General features: G+C 39.8%; 1 protein-coding gene and 2 non-coding genes across 6 annotated transcripts; 1 reads left to right on the top strand and 2 right to left on the bottom strand.

The window, feature by feature from the left end:
- Nucleotides 1-1,557: 1,557 nt before the first annotated feature.
- Nucleotides 1,558-20,304, bottom strand: LOC6600331 (putative phospholipase B-like lamina ancestor). Of its 4 annotated transcripts, none has more exons than XM_002025306.2 (5): nt 19,743-20,304; nt 5,710-5,766; nt 3,783-4,475; nt 3,604-3,720; nt 1,558-3,542 (listed from the first exon to the last, which is right to left on the bottom strand). In XM_002025306.2, the coding sequence occupies exons 3-5, from the start codon at nt 4,040-4,042 to the stop codon at nt 1,925-1,927; spliced, it is 1,995 nt and encodes a 664-aa protein (XP_002025342.1). In that variant the 5' UTR covers nt 4,043-4,475; nt 5,710-5,766; nt 19,743-20,304; the 3' UTR covers nt 1,558-1,924. The 4 variants fall into 4 exon arrangements, with proteins under 4 accessions (XP_002025342.1, XP_026849049.1, XP_026849047.1 ...); XM_026993248.1 differs by lacking the exon at nt 19,743-20,304 and adding an exon at nt 18,717-18,778; XM_026993246.1 differs by lacking the exon at nt 19,743-20,304 and adding an exon at nt 9,090-9,306.
- Nucleotides 20,305-21,854: 1,550 nt separating this feature from the next.
- Nucleotides 21,855-21,927, top strand: Trnav-uac. Its single transcript has one exon. It is a non-coding gene; the product is annotated as a tRNA-Val (tRNA).
- A 262-nt stretch (nt 21,928-22,189) lies between these two features.
- Nucleotides 22,190-22,262, bottom strand: Trnav-uac. The gene has a single exon. It is a non-coding gene; the product is annotated as a tRNA-Val (tRNA).
- Nucleotides 22,263-22,507: the final 245 nt, after the last annotated feature.

Below are 22,507 nucleotides of genomic sequence, written 5' to 3'. Positions count from 1 at the left end.
ATTTATGATAATATTACTTCCAATGGTTATAACTTTGGTCAAAATTTGTCTCTAATTTCTGTTGCAGTAGTATTTTCTGTATTCCGCACTCGAATTTTATTCACCCTGATTTTACCATTTTCCTCATTTTTTCAATTTGAATAATGAGTTTATAGTCTGATCGTTGTTTCTATTTTCAAAATGGATATTAAAGAATTGGAAAACATAAGTTCTTTTCAAATACAAATATGCCAAATACAAGATACGAGGGCTGCCTTTTACGTCCGTAGTATGACCTGGCCAAAATCATTCGGTCAAATCCTGCTTAGAACCTTTTCTTTTACGGTGGCTTTTTATACCATTTAACGATAAACGAAAAATGCATCTTTTGGGGAAAACACGCAGGCGATTCTCCAGGCTCACGTACATCGCCATCGCTGCCCTCAATAGATTTTTTAACCAATCAAAACATCGAATCAATGGGTCCTTTGCCTTGCAGTGATTTTCTCATACCTAATGCCATCTTTTTTCCCAGATAAACAAGAAAAATTGAAAGGTCAACGCTTTTCGATGCCGAAAGAGGCCGATTAAGCCTTTTTTAAGGATGCTTCCTTCTGAGTGCCAAAAATAGATTAAAACGTTTCAAAATGTGTTTTCATCTTCCTGGAGAATATTTTGAAAACCAATAAAACCATTTTCAAAGTTTTTTTGTGTGTCCTTCAATATTAATACAAGAAGCAGCCTACGTATGTATATCAATTTATAAAGAATCCTTTAAGCATTTAACATGTAGAAAGCATTAAGGATTCATGCCCTTTACTCTTTAAAGCAACTACAGGATCGCGTCCTAGAAGTTTGAAATAAATATTGGATATGTTGTATGTACATCAGCGGTGGGCATTTGAATTATGTACATAGTTTTTTTTCAAGTTCTTGGGCAATCTCTTTTGCATCATTCGCTTGTACGTGTCGAGTCGAGGATCAAAGTGGGTGCGCTGGCAGCATTTTGGGAGCAAGTGCCCACCGCTGACGTAAACAGTTGGTTTCAAACATATAGTTTTCATTCAGTATTAATAATATATAAATATTCTTGTAAATGATTCCAAATGAATTTTGTAATGAACTTACATCGTATCCAATTTATCAACCAAATAGCTTTTACTACTTCTTCTTGCCACGGGTTGCAGTCTTGGCTAGACGATTTCGAATTTGCAAGCACCTTTCGAATGTCGGACGTCTTTCTTGGATATACTTCGAATGGCTTATTTCCTTGCTAAACGATGTGAATCTTGGAGGACGTACCGACGGATTGCTGTCCAGGCTACGCGAATGTCGAATATATCTCAAATGGTTTCCGACGTAGCTAACGGAACTTTGAATTCCTATTGCGAAAAAAATTATATTTTTACATTGTATTTTCAGTGTATATTTTTACATATTCTTGGAATTTCACTTGTATAAAAAAAATATTGCATTTTCAGTGTTTTCTTTCTCATATATTTTTCTTTTTTATAAAGTTACTAAAGTACAAAAAATTTTCTGCTAAAAAATATTGTTACAATTTTGTATTTAAATTAAAAAAATTTCTACGAAAAAAAAATAGATGTAGACGCGTATGTATGTACATGAAATGTGGAAGACAACAATTGACGGATTGGACCCAAAGTACATGCACAGATAAGTACAGTAGACACTCACTATATGACTATGGACGTAAGATACTTGGATAAACTTGGATTACCAGCTAGGAACACTCAGGACGATACGATGGGGAGACACTTATTACTGAATCTAGAGGGATTCGGGATTTGGATTTGGATTTGGATTGAACGGGATGGATGGAAGGATGGAGGGGAAATGGGGCTTTGAGACTTTGGGAAATTCGATTCAATTCTACTGTGGGTTTGGGGTTGCACCTTCTCCGCAGATTGTATTCGGAAAGCGCTTACCACGCCCACTTGGGGGACACCTTGTCGAAGTTCCACTCATCGGGATGGCCCTCGTGGCCCCCGTCCTCGAGGGGATTCATGTCGGACCACTTGAAGGGTCCACTGCCGATCCGTCGCATGGCAATGGCTCGCATATCATTCCTCACCGGACGCCGTTCCGTGATGAGCTCCATTTCGGCCAGGCTGGCCGCATCATCGATGGTCACACTCAGACGCTCATCGCCAATGGAGGAGGGCACACCCTGACCACCTTGATCCTGCTGCTCCTCCTGGTTGTCCTGGCCCTCCTCGAGGGCCCTCGGCTGGACATGCTGCAGTCGCAGGAAAATGGGACCGGCAAAGGCATGGTAATCGCTCATGCCCAGCCGCGCATTGTAGGAGAAGAGCTTGAGGTCGATGTTGCCATAGGCAATCGACTCCTCGCCGCCAAGGAGATCGCCACGAAAGCCGTGGGTACGCAGGTACTTGTCCACCGACTCCAGGTTCGTCAGCTCCGCCTCATCGGCGGCAGACAGCTGCTGGTCGTCACTGTAGTTGACGCCGCTGGCCTCCAGGGTCTCCTTGAGGTAGGGCACCCCATTGGCCAGCCACGAGGAGTTGCCAGCCACAAGGAAGCTCTGGGTGACATCCCGACTGGGCATGCGACCCGGCAGCTGCTCGGCAATCCAGACCATGTCCTTCAGCTGATCGTGACGCGACTGAATCGCCGCCTTGTCCTTGTCATTCAGCGGCACAGGGGCGTCATCGTGCTTGTCATCGGTGTCCAAAGCATGGTAGAGATTATCCTGTGCTCCCAGTTTATTCAGGTCCACGGTGATCCATTGCTTGGCGCCGGTTGCGGGATGCCTGGCCATGGCCCTCGCCCAGGTGCGTCTATTCTGGGCAATGCGATTGGCGGCCATGACTCGAGCCACCAACGGCACCACATCCTTGGTGTCCACCGACTTCCACAGCTGCAGATTCTCGTTCTTGATGCCCACGCCTCCGACTATGGCCTGCACCTGCCGGCCCTTGATCACATAGAAGTCATCGGTGGAGCCGAGTATACCCGGGTATCCGGTGAAGGTGATGTCCGCTCCGGGCACAGTGTTGCTCCTCTGATTGGGCGAGAAGTGGTAGTGGAACTTGTAGCGCTTCTGTATCCTCAGCATTGAGGAGTAGCTGCCCGCGGTGCTGTGGCCAAAGAGCAGCTGCAGCGTCTGCGGGGACTGTTCCTGCTGGATGATCCGCGTCAGCATCGATGCGCTGGGCAGAAAGAAGTTCTTGGGCTGATCACTGGCCTCCTCCTCCTGCACCGTGTTGTTGGGCAGCACATAGTTCTCGTAGTAGATCTTCAGGTCCTGTATGTCGGCGGCGGCATTCATCAGCAGGAAATCGGACAAAGGTATCTCCTCCTCCAGGTCCGAACGGGCACGCGTGGCGCCTCGAATGTAGCCCGTCTCCAGGCCCTCCAGCTGATTGAAGAACAGATGCAGCTGATGCCAGTAGTGATCGTGATCGGCCCTGATGGCCGCCTGCTTCTTCAGATGCTCAAAGTTGGTCGTGAGCAGATCCCTTAGCCACTCGCAGAACTTCTGGGTGCTCTCATCTCGGTCACAGGATGAGGAAATTGTACTAAAGAAAGGGAATCTATTACAATCCATTGATCTTACTTGATCCCATTGAATGGTCTTACTTGGCCCACTGATTGTAGATGTTCTTCCAGGTGAGGGAACCCTCCAATATACCCGCCGCATAGGCCTGCACCCAGTCCGGATACGATCGCTGTGTCTCCACCTCAATTTGTGCCCAACTAAAGGAGGATATCCATGAGTATTTATCAATTGAATAATGTACTCTAGTCGTAGATCATACCCATTCTCGTAGACCGAGTCCTTGTAGCATATCCTGGCCACACCCTTGGGTATGTTGACCAGATCGTTCTGCTGCTTCCAGTTCTCGATTTGGAAGCCCACCTGCTTGGTCCAGAACGCTGTCGCACAGTAGGTTCCGTCATACTCCGGTCGATCCATGTAGCCAATGAAGAAGGCACCGATCACCAGTAATCCAGCTCCGATGAGTATGTAAGTCCCTATCCGTGTTTTCTGCCATGATGCACCTACAACTTTAAGCATTGTTCCGGCCGTCGTGAGGCTGATTTAAATCCAAAGAAAAGGCTATATACAGATCACGGGCTGAATCGCTTCGGTGGGGGATCGGATCAGCGTATCAGCGTATCAGCGTATCAGTGTTCCTTGCTATAATTGAGATCGGCCCGTGCAGCGTACGAGTGGCCAAAGCGTTGACGGATCAGCTGGCCAGTGTGATGGGGGATGCAGGAGCTGGATCTGGAGCAGGAGTAGGAGCAGGAGCAGGTGCTGTTGATGGTGGCCACGCTGTAAAGCGATGCGGCCGAGTGGTTCATTGGTGTTGCAGAGAGATTCCAAATAGGTTCAATTGGGTCTATTGTTGGATGTCCTATGGATGGATTTGGATATGGATATGGATATGGATATGGATGTTTTGATGTTCTCTTGGGCTATGTCTTTTGAGGTTCAAGTTGTATCCCTGTAACAAAACAGATCAGTTTTCGATTAGAGCACGCAAAAATCATATTTATTTAAATTCGGGAAATTCCGCCCATTCAGCTGTCCATTTATTCTAAATATTTATTCAGCGCCCAATATCTCTCGCCCCATTTTGCATAATAAACAATTTTGGAAGATTTTCGATGATCTGCTCATCCAGAATTATTACCCACTCGTACTCGTATAAGAGATTCCCTTTACGTTACCCTTGAACCAGTTTAAACATGTATTGTATTCATCTTTATCCACTTTCTTCTACTTCTACTCAAAGATGATCTGATCCCATCTATGTTTATTTCACACTTTCCCTCTGGTTTTTTTGCAAATGAAATTCCATTCCATGGGTAAACAAATTTAAAGCATTTGTAAAACTAATAAATTAATTTTATGGCCGGAATGGTACTTGCTTTATGGCAAAAGAACAGCAGCTACTGCTGGACTGGGTCTAAATTGGTTAAGAGAGTGTTGCTCGAAGATAAGCAGAACATCTGCGGCTCCCCCACAACCCCTATCATAAAAGTATCCACAAGATCGTGCCACACACAGAGAAAAGTGTTTAAAGCAAGTTTATTTAGCCTATCTGGTAGTAGGGGTTGTGTCTTTGTCCCACGGGCAAGTTAATAAACAACATTCTAATTGCAAAACGGCAGAAGGCAATTGGCAAATTACTTTGGCCATCTTTAAATAATGGACTCGAAATTCTATTAGCATTCACAGCCAAAGCCCAAGAAGCTCTTTCACAATCCGCAAAGTATAATCTCATTGTGGGGGGAAAATTCCAAAAAAAAATTTGATTCGAAACTAAAAGCAATATCAAAACCAAAACAAAAGCAAAAACCAAAATCAAAACAATATCATTCGTCTGGCACGTGTAGCAGGCGCATTCCTTGTGCAAATTTTCTTCAAGAAAATCTAATAGTATTATAGCATCAGTCAGTCATCGGGTAAATACAATTAAACATTTATATTGATGGCTATTACGAGTACTATATCCCATAATACGTTTCTGCTTTCTGGTATCTGGTTTTTGATTTTTGATTTTTCCTTTTTGCTTTTTGCACACAACGGAAATGACCGAAGGCGCAAATATTTACGAAATCGAATGGAATGGTTTCTACCCCAAATAAATGGATATCCATCCACATACTAGATGTAATTGTTTAGACCGAATGTAAATCATCGGGCATCGAGTGATCTTGTGGTGGCTTTCTTACCTTTTTATTTCCCGGGTCCAGGAAGCTGCAATGTCACAAGTCAACCCATTTGAAGAACTGCAATGGAAGGAAAAACGGGAGAGATTACGATTAGTCTGGGGGTCTGGTATATTAAACAAAGGCGCCTTTAATGGCTCAGCAGTTGGCGATCTTTGGGTTCTTTGTTTATTTATCTCGTGTCTCGTGATTTGTCTCATGTCCGCCGATAGGACCCACAAAGGAGGCTCCCCGTAGTCTCAGAGTCGCAGAGTCCCACAATCCCACAGTCTCTGTTTACTTTTGGGTCAGAGCTGGACACGAGCACGCGTTGTGCCCTGAATTTTGTTTGTGTCATAAAATGTTGATCGTGGCAGTCATTTGATATGATATATGACCACCATGCTAATTGATTGGTGGTCTCTCCCTCTCTGTGGGAGTCATCGTAGCCAATGAAGGCATTATGGATATTGAGTCGTAAAACCCAAATGAATGACAGGGTGGGGTAGGTGGCGTAGAAAGTTCCAATGGGATGTTCGAATGGGAGGTTCCAAATCAATCATTTTTCTGTACTCTGGACTAGAATAAGTCGTAGTTTAATAACTTGGCAACAGCAACTAAGCCCTTCTACTGGTTTTTGGTTATTCAAACTGATTCTCGTTCCATCACCTGACTTTGAATGAAGTAATCCCTAGATCTATGTGTCTCTCTCCCAGTGAATCATTTTCCTGGAAGACATTGGGGTGGATTTTCAAGGCCCAGAGAGAGAGAGAGAGAGAGGAATGTAAACAATTTCATTGCAATTGAAAGGAAAAGGTGAAGGAGAGGAAGAGGGAGAGGGAGAAGGTAAAGCGAAACAGAAACAAAAATTAATGTTCCATTACCATTTCCATTACCATTTCAGTCTTCAGTCTGTGAAAATAAACAGCAATCAAGTTTGAAGTGAAAATGGCAGCAGCGGCAGCAGCCCCAAGACGGACGGACATCAATCGCCCGAATATCAATGGAACAAGTTTATATTTATTGAAAAAACAATAATATTAAAGGTATAATCCAGAGCAGACTTAATTGTCTTGCCCTCTGAGAAGGCCAGGGGCTGTCAATACGGATATCATGCAGATACCAGAAGGTATGGCATCCAGAGATCTGCTCCATCCGCACGTTGGGTGCAGGGTACACTCCGTCACGGGACTGACGTCAGGAATTAGCACTATACCGCTATATCGCTCTAGAAAGCCTCTAAAAAAAACACAAAGCTGTCTAAAATAGCAACGGTAGCGTAAAAATACAAGCGATAGAGCATCCCACTGACGTCTTTTGCGGCTCACTTAACTTGCTTAAGCCCCGATTAACATCATTATCGCTGTTTAAACACAGTTGTTTTTTGTTTCAGTCTATACCTCAGAGTACGCTAGAGGTACTTCAGTTCTGTATACCAGCCTTAGCTGCAGAACCACTGAGCTACTGAACTAGATGGTGTTCAATCAAACTATAGTCTAGAGCAAATAGTTTACCCTGCCTATCGTTTACCGACTGCCACTGAAACTGTCACTAAGGGGGACTAAATATTGATAAGATTAGGCCGGGTATGTCCCATACATACTTATTTATGAGTGGAAATATTTATGTAGATATCTGCATGTCTAGCTTTTGGCATATTAAGAACGCCAGTTCAATCAATCGGTAGTCTGGGAAGAGTCAGTGGAGCGCCGCAGATAAGATAATTCCCACAATTTGTAAGGGGAATTTATGCCTAGAGTAGGTACATATATGTATATAATAAATTCAAACGAGTGTAGTCTCTCTTCATCATAATTGTTGGGATCTTGTGATTGCTGGGGCCATAAATTAAATCCCACATCTCTTTTCCAAAATTTATAAACTAAATAAACAACACAAATAGGTACTTTTCATTTTCTTTATATTAAGTCTGCAGTAAAAAGCAAAATCATACTATTTCCTAGAACTTCCAGCGCAGCGCCACATGTGGCATGCGGTAATACGGTACGTGTCTTCACGTGCCACGTGAGTGATACAGGAAATACACACATCTACCCGCTACCGTGAGGGTCTCCAATCGTGGGAATGTCTCAATGAATAACCAAAAGAAAAAAATGAAACGTCGACTATGCATAAATAAATGGGCAGTGGCCAGGTTTTAGAGCTTTTGAATGGCCCAATCAATTTGGCTAACAGAAAAAACTGCTTACTCGGCTGCTGCCACGCGTCGCCACAGATATGATAAGCCCCTCCATTCCGAGTAAACGGATGCCTCACAAAGCACCAAAGTCCAGAGTCAGCTATGCAAATGCCCCTCCCCGCGCTATGGTTCTGTAATATCAGACGCCAGCAGATCAGCAGCAAATGGGGAGATACTGTATCTTTTGTGGATATGGCACAAATTTTCAGAGCTAACAGAATCCGCAAGCAGACGGAGAGACAAGTGTTTAGAGTATGGATGGATGGCCAGACGAAACATTGACTTGAAGCGTCGCGACGTCTGGAACGTAGACTCGACTCCCCTACCCTCGAATCGGATTCATATTCACATTCAGATTCGTATCAAACACGTGGACACTGGGACACTGGGACCGTGGTCTTCGATTCAAGCCAATTCCAGAAAAGCAAACGTGATTGACAGTTTAACAGCAGCTCTGGAAGGCCTGGAACCTGAAGCGTAATAATACAAATATATGTATATTCCATTCGGAGCACATTCCCTAATCGAATGCTAACGATTCAATGAATGATCAGACATTTAATTTAATCAGAATCTGGCCACTACCTACATACACATACATATGCATGGATGATGATTATCTATCGGGTGGAATTAGCGGGAAACTCTTAATTAATACAATATTGTATTTGCAAATTATCAGAGAATCAGCAAAGAATAGACTATTTCCCCTGGGAAAAGTTTTGCAATCGAAGTGATATAATCCATTGTGAAGACCTTTAGGGAGATTTGATTTTTATTTAAGTGTGTTTTTTTCTTTCATTTTGTATTCCATTTGTTTGTTTCTGCATTTAAGTTTGTAAACATTGCAGGGAATCGCTTTTGTTTTCTGTTTTCTTTTTTTTTTAGCTTTTTTAAGCCATTTTTATAGTTATTTATTAGGAGCTTTTCGAACCGTTTCTTTGTTCTTTTTTGCCTTGCCACACTCCGATATTACACTGTTTCTTTTGGCCTTTACTTTGCACTGTTTTGTAATTTCCTCTCTTTCGTTTGTCAGGTAATTATATTATAATTCTTAAGAACACACGCTCACTAATCGGCTTTGATGCGACCGAAACCAGTTATGGAAGCACCCCCCAACAGAATGACAGGTTCGTTTACCTCTTTATTAGAAATGGGGGGTTCCGGCACCAGAAACCGCTTTAAGTTTTGATCCCACACTCACCAAAAAAAAATAAATCTATTTGGCGTTCCAATTAACTGCAATTATCTGGAAATTCGTCAAGTGCGCGCGACTTTAAGACTTGATGGGGAAATTCTTCGATTCGTTCAAGTGCCGTTAAACCGGAAAAATCTGCACCGAATATACGTTTAAATGGAATCCTCCTTTTGCGTCAAAGGTGATCTTTCTTTCCCTCTCTGAATATGGATCTGATCTCGTACCGATCCGTATGCCTTGACGTTCCCACCGAAAATGTCGAACGGGGGCGCTTTTTCGGGCTTTTCTTCGGCTCTTTCGGGTTTCGGGTTTTTCTTGCCACGAAGCACCCACCGAATGGCAAATGCGAATGCGAAAACGAATGCGAGGGGAAAATCGTGCCGTCTTCGTGCAGTTTTTTGCGTTGTTTCAGCGATCAAAAGTTCTATTGAACTTGGCCGCCACCAACCACCACCACTGCCACACCAGAGAGAGAGAGAGAGAGGGAACCAAGGGAGAGATACGTAGACATGGTTCGTAGACAGGTGCTTGAAAGAAGAGATAACTCTAGCAAAGAAGTGCCCGTTTGGGGGTCATGAACGAGATGCACTTTGCACTTGTTGTTGACCGACTTCTGGGGCCTGTTTCCGCTTGGCTACAGTTTTCGAATTTTACAATTTTACAATTTTACAATTAGAATTGACATTTAATTGAGCGGCCACTGCATCATTTTCATCAGCGCGCAATTGTCGAGGAGTGCAACATGAGTTTTCCCATGAAAATGTATGCCTGCCTGCCAATTAAACAACTGCGGTAGCGGATTGTGTTTTTAAAAAGTTTTTATTTTACTTCGAACTTCACTGATATAGATTTAAGTAGAGGGTCACAAAGGAATTCCGGGCCAAGGGATTGCGCGATCTTAATATTTAGCTAGACTTTGCGGTGTCGCTGCTGGATCAAGACTGATTTGAACTTTCTGATCTTTGCATCGTTGATCCCTTTCGGGAATCGTTTTTCTATAAACATTTCAATTGATTTCGCCATCCCGAGTATTAGATTTCGTCATCCAAAGAGAGAACTGTAAAAGGCCTAAAGTGCAGGATCTGCAGAAAGCCGGGAGTGAGATTGTTTATGAGAAGCCGGGTGTGGGCAAACATTGGTTTTCCATTTAGGCGAGTGTCAAAGAATGGGATTGCGGCGGGGGCGCTTGAGATTGTACATCTTAGAAATCAATTAGGCGGAGGCCCAAGATTGAAATTGTTTTCGTTTTGGAAAACCAAAGATTGTTTACAACTCGTATAAGAGCTCAATGGAATTGGGTACGTTAACTCCCCCCATTCTTAAATGTTTCGTCCCGATACATTTTGAAGTTCTGATAGAGCTCTAATTTCTTCTGACAGTATTTGAATGTTGCTTTCCACTATTTCTTCTGACGGTATTCTTATTGATTTAATAAGTACAAATTTGGTTAATTTATAGCAGAAGTAAAATAACATTAACAATATCAAAATGATTAAAAATAATGTTGTTAATGGTAAGGCCGTATTACCTAATGTTATAAGGGGATTTAAAATATTAACATTATCAAAAGAAAATTGCTTATCATTTGATTGTATATAATCAACTAATTCAAAATCGCTATATCTATGATGCGATATATATTTTAGAATTTTACCCTTATCATTTATGTGGCTTATATTATTTATTACAATTGTGTTGTTGAATATAAGGAGATACGATCCTAACAAAGTAGTATTGTCTACGATATTTTTGCCTGAAACTAATATGGCACCATCCTGAATGATGTCTATTTCTTTGTTTTTTTTCCCTTTTTTTAGTGCAGTTGGCTTTAAAGCCATTAAGTAAATTGGTGAAACAGGTACTCTTTAAATTTATTTGTGCGTAATTGTTAAAAGTTTCACTTTTAAAATTATTCATTAAATAGTATTTCTCCTTACATTCACAAACTTTTTCACTTATAACTAACATTCCATCATTTTGTGAGATGGCTCTTGCATGGTAAAACTTGCAAATATCTTTAATTTGAGGATATTTTATGTAAATGATTATTAAATCTGCATTTCGAATTATTTTAACCGTTGCAATGTCCAACAGATCAGACAGTTCAACATTATGTTTTTCATGCTTATAAATGTCCTCTATTTCGTTTTTATTTAAAATTTTTGTATTGAAAATGTTTACTTTTAAGAGGGTTATGGTATCAACTAAATTTAGTAGGTCAAAAGTTATTAATTTTAAACGATGCTTTCTCAGTATCGTTTCTTCATTGAAGATGACATTCTTTAATGAATTTGATAGCAATTCAATTTCTTTGAAAAATTTGGAATTTATTACAAATTGTTTATTATTATTTTCAGTTAATTCATTTACTTTATTTTGTATTTTCAAAAAGTCGTCATGATCAGGGCTGCCTGCTATCCATTTCCAAATGGTACCTAATTCATTTATTCCCCTTTCTTTCCGTTTTGGAACTAATTCTGAAATCATTAATTTTAATAGACTTAAGTCCATTGATATTTCCCACTCATCGTCTGAATTAATTGATTTGTTGACATATTTGGATTCTTTATCAATTATCTCTCTATAAAAACTCAAATTAGTAATATGGAAAAGTTCAGCGTATGTTTCATAAGTGTAAACGTCTCTGTCGTCTTTGAGCAATAGATAGTCACTATGCGTATAGTCAATTACTTCCGCAGTCGTCAATATAACAAAAGTCAGTATTAGTATATTCGCATACATTTTCTGGAAAAAATATTTAATATTTGATGTTATCTTTATGTATAATTCTGTTTCTATTGTTGATTATAATTTTATTCGGTCGATTTTCCTTAACTACCTGCTTTTTGTATCGGGATTGAAGTTTATTTCTTTCCCCGAATTTCTTTTCATAGACTACTTCTCCTATTTTATAATCTTTTTCTCTTCTATCTTTGTTATGTATCTTAAGCATTTTGGTCTGAGCTTCCTTAAGTAATATTGGATTATGTTTGTGTTCTATTTTGTTATACAATATGTCATATGGCATTTGATTGGTCGTTGAATGTATCGTCAGGTTATATTTCAGTGCCGCCCTTATTATTATTTCTGAATAATCTGTTAGATTTAGTTCATCCTTGATGCACCGCGCTATTTCTGTTAGTGTGGAATGTACCCTTTCTACCTGACCATTTGAGGTGCTGTGTCTGGGATCAGCATAATAAATAGTTAAGTTACTTCTTTGTATGAATGATCTAAATTGTGCTGAAGTAAAGCTTGGTTCGTTGTCAGTCATTAATGATGTTGCTAACGGAAAGTGTTGTAAAATTTCCATTACCTTATTTTCAATGTTTAATTTACTTTGAATTTCCTTGACCACCAAGTATTTGGAATAAGAATCTATACAAGTTATGAATGTTAGGTTTTGGGCATAGTATATGTCTAAGTGTAATTGATCTCCTTCTTTTGCTGGAATGGGAGCTTCCCCAATTGGAATTTTTACAGGGTGTCTCCGATATTTGTTTTTGTTACAGATCTCACAATTTTTTATATATTCTTTTAATTTTTTGTGCAGGTTTGGCCAATAATACAGCTTAGTTATTTGTTTGTAATTTTCGTCTAGTCCTCTATGGGCTCTGCAATGTGTTTCTTCTATAATTATAGCTTTATCTTCTGAATTTACTACATCTTGGAGGAACTTTCTTGTGAAGAGAAATTTATTTATGAAGTTTTCCTTTAGCTTATTTTGGATAAGGTATAAATCTTCTAAAGTGCAGTGTATTCCTGTGGTTAAGTGAGGCTGAATAAATTCTTTTAAAATGATTAGCAGATTGTCAACCGTATCAAATTCAATAATATGTCGGGTATTTTCATAAACTCTTACTAACTCATGAACTGTGAATCTCCCTTGCGCTAATAGTAGCTGCTGTTTAAATTGGTTTAGAGGCTTGCTAGTCTCTTGAATGACGTTTTCGAAACTACTCTCTGCTGAATGCTGAGTATTTATGTCTGATTCTGATTCTGTCTGGTCGACATCACTATCTGTCATATGATTTATTTTAATCCGAGATAACGCGTCCGCTACTACGTTAGTTGAGCCTGGCTTATAAATGATTTTTGGTGTGAAACTTTCTATGAAGTAATACCAACGTTTCATTTCAACATTTGGATTTTTTTGCGACATTGCAAAGGACAAAGGTTGGTGATCTGTATGTATTTCAATTCCACTCACTCCGTATAAATAATTTCGCAAATTTTTTAATGCCCATACAATAGCTAATAATTCTTTTTTATTAGTAGCATATAATTGCTCGGTTTTACTTAAAGTTTTAGAAATAAATGTTATGGGATTCCCATCTTGCGACAAAACTGCACCTATTGCTATGTCCGATGCATCTGTGGTTAATGTGAATTTTTTATTGTAATCTGGTTGTACTAATTCAATATGTGCTATTAAACTGTCCTTTAAATTATTAAATGCTCCAATTGCTGGTTCATCCAGCTGTATTAATGCTTTCTTGGATGCCCTTCGTGAAACTTTCCCATTTACTCCGCTCAGATATTTTGTTAAAGGTTTGGCAATTGTGGCATAATTTCGGACAAATTTTCTGTAATACCCTGTTAGTCCTAAGAAGCTACGTAGCTCTCTGATATTTTTAGGAATTGGATAGTTTTGTATTGTGGAGATTTTGTCTGGATCTGTTTTAATGATATTTTGGGAAACAATGTATCCCAGAAATTTGGTTTCCAATTGAAAGAATTTAGACTTTTCAAGTGAAATTTTCATGTTAGCGTTTTGCAATATCTGAATTATATGAATTAGATCTTTATAATGTTGTTCTATAGTTTTTGAAAATATTATTATATCGTCCATATAAACGTGACAAGTTTTCCCAACTTGTTCTCTAAGTATATCGTCCATTGCCCTTTGGAAAATTCTGGGAGCGTTCGTCAATCCCATAGGCATTCTTAGAAATTCATATTTGCCGTTATTTATGGAAAAAGATGTTTTTTCAATATCTGATTCCCTCATTAAAATCTGATAGAAACCTGACTCTAAGTCAATGGCCGAGAAATATTTCGCTTTACCTAAATTGGCAAGGATTACTGAAGGATCTTGCATAGGGTATCTATCCGGTATAGTGTTTTCATTAAGTTTCTTAAAGTCTATTACTAATCTATGCTTAGGAGTTCCGTCCTCATTTACTCCCTTCTTTGGTACTACTATTACCGGTGAATTATATGGGCTTTTACTAGGTCTGATTATACCTTCATCTAACATTTTACTTATTTCGTTATTAACGAAATCGTTAACCGAATAAGCGTATGGATACTGCTTGCCATATACCGGTCTATCGTGTTCAGTGTTAATCTCTCCTTTTATATCCGTTCTGAACGGTAACTGTAAATTTATATTGGCATGGTCTTCTTCGATGATAGATACCATTTTCTCTCTGAGATTTTCTAAATTGTCCTCTTTGTAGGTTATTGTGTTATACAATTTCATTTTTTTCAATTCAGAATTTGCATAATTTTGAATGTCGGATATTTCTACGACGGCGCGTTCAGGATTTTTGCATCCCAAACTTTTAAATTGTTTATTGTCGGATAATTCAACGACGGCGTGTTCAGGATTCTTTAATCCCAAACTATTCGAACTTTTAGTGTCGGATAATTCAACGACGGCGTGCTCAGGATATTTTAATCCCAAACTATTAAAACTTTGGATGTCGGATAATTCAACGACGGCGGGCTCAGGATATTTGAATCCCAAACTATTGACGGATAATTCTTCGTCGGCGTGCTCAGGATTTTTTGATCCCAAGCTATATAAACTTCCTTCTACCTTTACTGAATCGCTTTTCATTTCTTTTTCTTCTTCAAAATATTTTTTTATTATATATTCCTTCAACGGAAGGATGGTTTTTCCTTCTATAAAGGTTAATTTGTTTAAAGAAAGGACCTCGTCATATATTAGTTTCTCCTCATTGTCTTTATAACTTAAAGTCCCCTTTCCTGTATCAATAACCGCTCCGATTTTCTTTAATAGGTTAAATCCTATTAGTAAATCTGCCTCCATTCCATCTATTTCATAAAACACTTGCTTTGTGTTGAAAATTGTTATATTATGGAAATATTTAATTATTGAAAACCCATTCACTGTAGCAACTTTCTTATAGATTGGTAATTCATTTTTATTGTCGTAAATTCCTTTTTTTATATAACAGGAAGTTGCTCCCGTATCTATCAAAACTTTTAATTCTCTGTTTATTTTTTTGTCTACTCTTTTTAGGTAGGGCAGACCTACTTCGGGGGCTGATCTAAAAAATGATCCTCCTCAATGTTATTTATCCTCATTGCTTTATTAGCCGGTTGTTCCGACATTTCGTTTAGTTTTCGTTTCTGCGCTGGATTGTCGTTAGACTGATTATTCGGGACTACGTTTGCCCTAAAATGCTGGGCTTGGCTATAATTGTTATTATTTCTCCTAAAATAACCGTTAGTATTCTCCCGATAATTTCTATTGTTATTATTTCCCCTGAATTGATTGCTGTTCTGTCGGTTCCGGATTTGTATAGATTCGTCTACCTCCATTGGTTCTGGGGCCTGATTTTGTTGTCTATTACCCAAGAAATAGGGTTGTCCCCAAGACATGTTATTCCTCTGCAAATCCCTTTTTTGGTCGAATGGTGAACTGTTAGTCCTAGGTTGTCGTTGGTTGAATCTTAAGGTATTAAAATTATTATTCCCTGAATTTCTGGGACCGCTGAATTGGTAGGCAAATTGGGCCCGAATGTTATTAGATTGCAATTCCTGTACCTTTGCTAAGGCATTCGGTAAATCTGGGGGATTCAATGAAAATAGGATTTCAGCAATGCCGCCGTTTAGGCCAGTGACAAAAATGCGTAAGGCATTGTCTCTAATTTTTTTATTTGATTCCTTGGTGATCTCACTGTCCTTTCCGTGAGTCATTATTGTCTTATTTATTAACAAGGTCATTTTCTTGTTAACCTCGTTATAGAAATCTATAATTGAAAGGTTCCCTTGTCGGAGAACGCTTAATTCCTGTTCTATTATGTAAATAGGTCTCTTGTCACTGTAAACAAAGTCAAGCCGTGAAAGTATGGCATCAAAATTTAGAACTGTCCCGTGGTTGGTCAGTGCGTCATGTGCTGGTCCTGTTATTTTGTTTCTCAAAATTGTTAATGCAATATAATATTGCTTACTTCCTTTCTTATATAACTTCACTGCAGTTTCTGCAGCTTCCCTCCATCCTACATATTGGTTTAATCCACCATTAAAAATTGGTAGGGATTCTATTACCTTCAATGTGGTGTCGTCTCTTATTGTCTCGTCTATTGTTTCTGCCTGATAATCCGATACCTGATCGGATTTAGTTTCTATTTGCTGTTTTAAATTTACAATTTGCTCTTGTACTTGTGAAATTTGAAGTGCTATCAATTGTTTGACCAGATCTGCTGTGAGATCGGTCCTTGCTTGAGAGTTAATCATTTTTAGTTTTTCAAAATCTAAAGTTAGCTGATCCACTTTTAATTTTTCTTATATGTTAGTTTTTATAATCTTATATATCCTAATTGAACTTATATATTTATTAATACAACTCTTGCTCACGAAATATCCGGTAGGGGTCGTCCTTCTTAGTTTGGCAGATCTTCGAACGGGTCTTCCTTCTTAAATTTCTTTGCTCAGCTGGGTCTTCTGGGGGTCTTCCTTCTTTGGCTTCGCTGATCGTTTCACTTTCTTTGTATTTTGGTTTTGTCGGTTTTGTTGGTTTTGTTTTTTTAAAAACTTTGGGTTTCTTTGGTTTTTTTTGTATTTACGAATTGCCTTGATTAGCTTTTTGTTTTATTTGTATTTTGCGTTGTATTTGTATTTGTATTTGTATTTGTATTTGTATTTGTATTTGTATTTGTTTTTGCACACCCTAAGCTCCGGTTTGTTTCCTTTTTATCTCACTTTTTTTTATCTATATCACACAGTCACTCCGCGTTTTTAATTTTGAAGGATTTATTCCATTAATTAATTGTCCTTCGGGTTTCGGCACGACGCAACACTTTTATCATTCGGTGCTTTTTAGACAACGTCGCCCCACGTTGGGCGCCAATTAAACAACTGCGGTAGCGGATTGTGTTTTTAAAAAGTTTTTATTTTACTTCGAACTTCACTGATATAGATTTAAGTAGAGGGTCACAAAGGAATTCCGGGCCAAGGGATTGCGCGATCTTAATATTTAGCTAGACTTTGCGGTGTCGCTGCTGGATCAAGACTGATTTGAACTTTCTGATCTTTGCATCGTTGATCCCTTTCGGGAATCGTTTTTCTATAAACATTTCAATTGATTTCGCCATCCCGAGTATTAGATTTCGTCATCCAAAGAGAGAACTGTAAAAGGCCTAAAGTGCAGGATCTGCAGAAAGCCGGGAGTGAGATTGTTTATGAGAAGCCGGGTGTGGGCAAACATTGGTTTTCCATTTAGGCGAGTGTCAAAGAATGGGATTGCGGCGGGGGCGCTTGAGATTGTACATCTTAGAAATCAATTAGGCGGAGGCCCAAGATTGAAATTGTTTTCGTTTTGGAAAACCAAAGATTGTTTACAACTCGTATAAGAGCTCAATGGAATTGGGTACGTTAACTTGCCTGCCTCGCTTTTCACTTTCTTTGCCTCTCATAAATTGATAAGAGTATGTGTCTGTCTGTCTCTGTCTCTGTCTCTGTCTGTGTTGTGGGGTCAATCAAATTCTTGGACTGCTCTCAATTGAAATGAATTGAAATTGAAATGGCGACAAGTTCTGTGTACCAGACATTTACATAAGTCCCAGGCACAGTGGGAATGAGAATGGGAATGGGAAGGGGAAGGGGAAAAACCTTGATTAATCTGCTACATACATATGTATTTGCAATATATGTACATATAATTCGCTCGTTGTTTCTAGCCTTACCTAAGCAGCAATTGATTGACAATTGTCGGTCAATATCAAAGCACAAACACACACACAAACAAAGACACACACAGTGCAGATCCACATAGAGGGAGAGATATGTAGGAGCTAAGCGATCTACAGTCTTCGTTCTCCTTCTATTTATACTTTTTCTCTTTCCTGTTCTGCAGCACGAAACATTCCTGTTCCACAGATATCCCACAGTCCCGGCGACCGGGCCTAAGCCAGGAAGGACAAGAACCTCAAGGATTTTGACCTCATTTGTCTGTCGTACAATGGGGCTGCCTGCCGGGGCACTTCTTGGAAAGACCTGCCTCTCAGCAACTCTGGATGTGTGCCTCATGTTGTTGCTTTAATAGTTTTTATTGCTTTTTATTTGTCTTGGTCCCCAGACGCCGAGGGTTCTAGGGGAGAAGGGGACAAGGGAGAAGCCTGAGAAGCGAAACTGCCGCGAATGCCCAGTCTCCAGTCTCCAGTCTCCAGTCTACAGTCTACAGAATTTCAACTTCAACTTGAACATCGTGTTGCTAGGCAGAGAGACGTTTCTTTAGCTCCCCTTTCAACCGATTTTGGAGGTAATTTGAGAAGTTTTTTGTCTTGGCTTCGTTTGGGTTTTTTTGTTTATTTTATTTTATTTTTTTTTTTTTTGGAGTTTTGTATTCTAGGCCATTGGCTTTTGAGGTTGAACTCTTACTTTTATTGGCTGAAATAAAAAAACACTTGATCGTCGGTCTGCAAGGTTTTCATTTTGGATTGGGTTGGGTTGGGAACTCTCTTGAATCTTTGCTTAGTGCACAATCTGTGTGAACCGCTGCGAGGTAAGACCTGAACTAAACTGTCACAAATTTTGATATTGTTTGACTGGACTTGACTGGTAGTATCATGTGCAAAACCATATGTTATCTAGCTTCAGATAAGGGATCTTTCAGCGGAAAAGACACTTAAACCCCGACAGAAAGACAGACAGAGAATCTACGTAAATACATCAAGTACAGAGTATTTTTGGATGCCCTGCGTCTTGGCCATTTATATGGCATGTTTATTTGGCAAACTTCAGCGAGAGAGCAGATCAAGCTGGAGATGTGTCTGTAGGCTGTTTGTCCGGGGTCTTCACCCATGTCAACGATCTGCCCAACACCCATGTGATCTTGTCCTGTTCCGCTTGTCGCACGTCGTACTCGTATCTTGGAAAATGTTATTCAACAAATGACTCACATCGGAGGGCAGGTACAAGGTCTAGTCGGTATCGGACATTTTATAATCAATGGAATGGAATGGTGATGGAAATGGAAATGGGAATGGGTATGCGAATGGCAACATGTACTAAAAATAGACAATGGCCATTTGGGATTTACCCCGTGAACCACAGATAAGAGTACCAAGAATCCATCCTCGGAAGCGTGGTGGTTAAAAAGAGAGAGAGAGAGAGTCACCCCTATATAGTACTGTGTCGTCTCATCTGCCCATCGTCTCCTCTCTCATCAGATGTTGACCCTATTTCGGTTTTTTCTTCTTCTTTTTTTTTTGCCAGTAAACAGATATTGCGCGTCGCCTTTCCTGATTGTCTGAATGTTAATATTACGAGGTCAATAATCAATTACTGGGAGCCTTACAAATGGCACTGTTAACACTAACACTTAACACTCGATGGAAACAGTATTCTCTGGGTACATATGTGCATATATATATATATTCGATATCGAGATCGAGGACAACTTACCGGAAAATTGAAATGGCTCGTGACTCAGGCAAATTTTGCGCTAGCACTTGAGTGAAATTCGCTTTGGCTGCTGCTGGGAAATGTGTGGTATGGAGGAGGAGAATTCTTTGGATATTTGCTATAGTCGGCCACTTTGTACGATATTTGGGTATTTAACACGAAAAACTGCTATATTGTCACACAACGCTCTCGTGTTAATCAAGCGTGAAGGGCTACATTGGAAAAGCACTGGTGGGAGATATAACTTTTTCCCGATTTCTCTCGCTTTTTTTGCCGTCGGACGATCCGCACTCGTTTGGTTTATAACAAATCCACGTTGATTTTGCTTGAAATTATTGTTTTATTTCATTGAATTTGCTGGGATTGTTGTTGCTATGCGGCTTTGTTTTAAATTAATTATATATAGTGTGTATAAGTAGCGGGTAGGGGAGAGTTTTGTAGAACGCGAGAACGTGGCGCTTTTTTAGTTACACTCCGAAAGCGGGCTGCTACTCTTTTTTGTACGTATTTTTAGCCGTCGGCAGTTGTACAATCGTACAGTAACAATAAAGACTCGTACACGCTGAACACGATAAAACACACAAATTACAAAAATGTACGAAATAAAAGCACCTATGTATTTTTCCTTCCGATTGCGGCGATGAGTAAAAGAGAAATAAACGCACGCCGAACAATCGGCCCCGAACGATCATCGTGGATTGTGTCCGACTCAAAGAGAAGTAAGAAAAGAGAGAACTTGATTGCTTGCTTGATTTTGTGCGGCGTGAGAGTTTGAGTGGTATGCCAGCAGAATGTGCGAGACTACACTACTTAACGAGATTGGGGTTCTTTCTATGAATATGTGGGGTGGGAGCCGGCTCGATGCAGTTCTCTATTTCTCACTCAACTACACTGTGAAGAGGGATGGGTTAGTCAGTTGGGACACGATTGGACCTGTCGCGCCGGCCGGTTTCGGTCCGTTGTGGTTGAGGTACCGCTTTGGTACCTTCTCCCTTGGGAGACGCGATATCAACAGTTGTCCGATCCGGATGATCTTATTACGTTTTCTATCTTTTTGGTGACCTTTCTCTACCATACATACACATATACAGACATGTGAGATGTGAAGAGGCCAAGTATTTAATTATTTACATTTTATACAATTACCCACTCTACTCCGCTCTTGTAGCACAGTGTATGACTCTCACACGTTTCACTCAATGGCTCAATAAATCTCTCCAACTTTATCTCACGATGCTCTCTTCTGCACGCTCTTCATCATTGCACTCTCTCGCTCTCTCTCTCTCTATCCCTTTCGATCGTAGCGAATTGATTTGTTCATGCATATGTAAATCAAACAGTTATTCATGACGTCAGAGAGAGAGAGAGAAAATTCCGCTAGCAACGACTCGAATCTGAAACTCCGAACGTGTAGTCACGCCCCCCAAAACCTCCCATCAGACGAATCACAATCGGAAAGAGCAAACAAAACGTGCCGCGATAAGAGATAACAGTCATGGTGTGGAGGGGCGCAGGGGGGAGAATTTGTCAAGTTATTAGGTGGTCTAAAACGCGAAAATCCCACTCAAAGTCGCAAGCAAATACACCGTAACGGAAACGTACAGTACAGTAATACAGCCATACCCACTCTTATCTCTGCATGTTTGTTGAGCCGCTACCTGTGCATGCACACAGGGTTTATTTTTACAAAGGTAAGGCATTAATTACCAGGAAACAGCACTCTTACAATAGTAAGTTACTTATTTCGGTTCGATTGCGTTTGTGCCTCAATTTTTAATGCACACAATGCCGCCTTGCCCCGAGCAAACTCCGTACCGATGTACCACCTGAGCGGAAGAAATTACAGCCAAACAAATGGCTGACCTGACAACAACAGCACAACAGAAAGAAAGGTTTTTTTTAAGTTATTAAATTATTATTTATCACTCGAGTAAAAAGGAATTCCCTTAAGTGAATATGCTAATTTGCAAATTCCTTGGTTATTTTAATTTCTTAACGATCGACAGAACGAACCCAGTTTCCACAATCGTTCAAAATACCAATGTTCTGTTAATTGTGTCGCATTCTTAGGGCCTTGGCTTGTGTAGGAGTTCTGAAATGCAGACATCAGCTGGTTCCATAGTGTAGCGGTTATCACGTCTGCTTTACACGCAGAAGGTCTCCGGTTCGATCCCGGATGGAACCAGAAGGAAATTAACTTTTTCCACAATTATTTTTCATCCCATACCCCTTTTGTGGTACAAATTTTTTAATTGAAAAGTCGTTTGAAAGTTGTCATTTTCATTTTATTTAATTAATTTGTATACAGAATGCACAGATTTTTTAAAAAGCTAAAGCAACATGGGCCGGAATAAACCACCCATATTATAGAAAGTACATATTGGGGACTAACAAAACTAAAACTGAGTGATGGAGAAACTAAACAATTAAATTAAAAAGAAACCACCTGGTTCCATCCGGGATCGAACCGGAGACCTTCTGCGTGTAAAGCAGACGTGATAACCGCTACACTATGGAACCAGCTGTACGCTGTTGGCCAAATTTCAGTTTTGTGTAGCAACAGCGGCAAACGAATTCGTTGCATGTTTTGCTGCTGAGAAAAAAGGAAATTATTTTCTAATATCCCATTGTTGGTGTCACTGAAATGCTGTTGCAAACATTAGATGACTTGTTAACAGCGAACAGGATTTTACATTTTACATGTCCAAAACGTGTATTGAAATGTAACATAGGCTGATCAAAATCGAGGAGCTCTACAGGGATCG

The sequence above is a fragment of the Drosophila persimilis genome, unplaced genomic scaffold, assembly GCF_003286085.1.
Source record: "Drosophila persimilis strain 14011-0111.01,24,50 unplaced genomic scaffold, DperRS2 tig00000824-arrow-arrow-pilon, whole genome shotgun sequence".
NCBI lineage: Eukaryota > Metazoa > Arthropoda > Insecta > Diptera > Drosophilidae > Drosophila > Drosophila persimilis.
Note: the sequence above shows the minus strand (reverse complement) of the source record. Positions and strands in the feature narration are given on the sequence as shown.

Excerpts from the sequence above, each read along its gene's own strand:
- LOC6600331 (XM_002025306.2), bottom strand. The coding sequence starts at position 4,042 with ATGCTTAAAGTTGTAGGTGCATCATGGCAGAAAACACGGATAGGGACT. Across the intron at positions 3,721-3,782 it reads GACTCGGTCTACGAGAATGG|TTGGGCACAAATTGAGGTGG; the intron begins GTATGATCTACG and ends ATCCTCCTTTAG. Across the intron at positions 3,543-3,603 it reads ATCTACAATCAGTGGGCCAA|TACAATTTCCTCATCCTGTG; the intron begins GTAAGACCATTC and ends CCCTTTCTTTAG.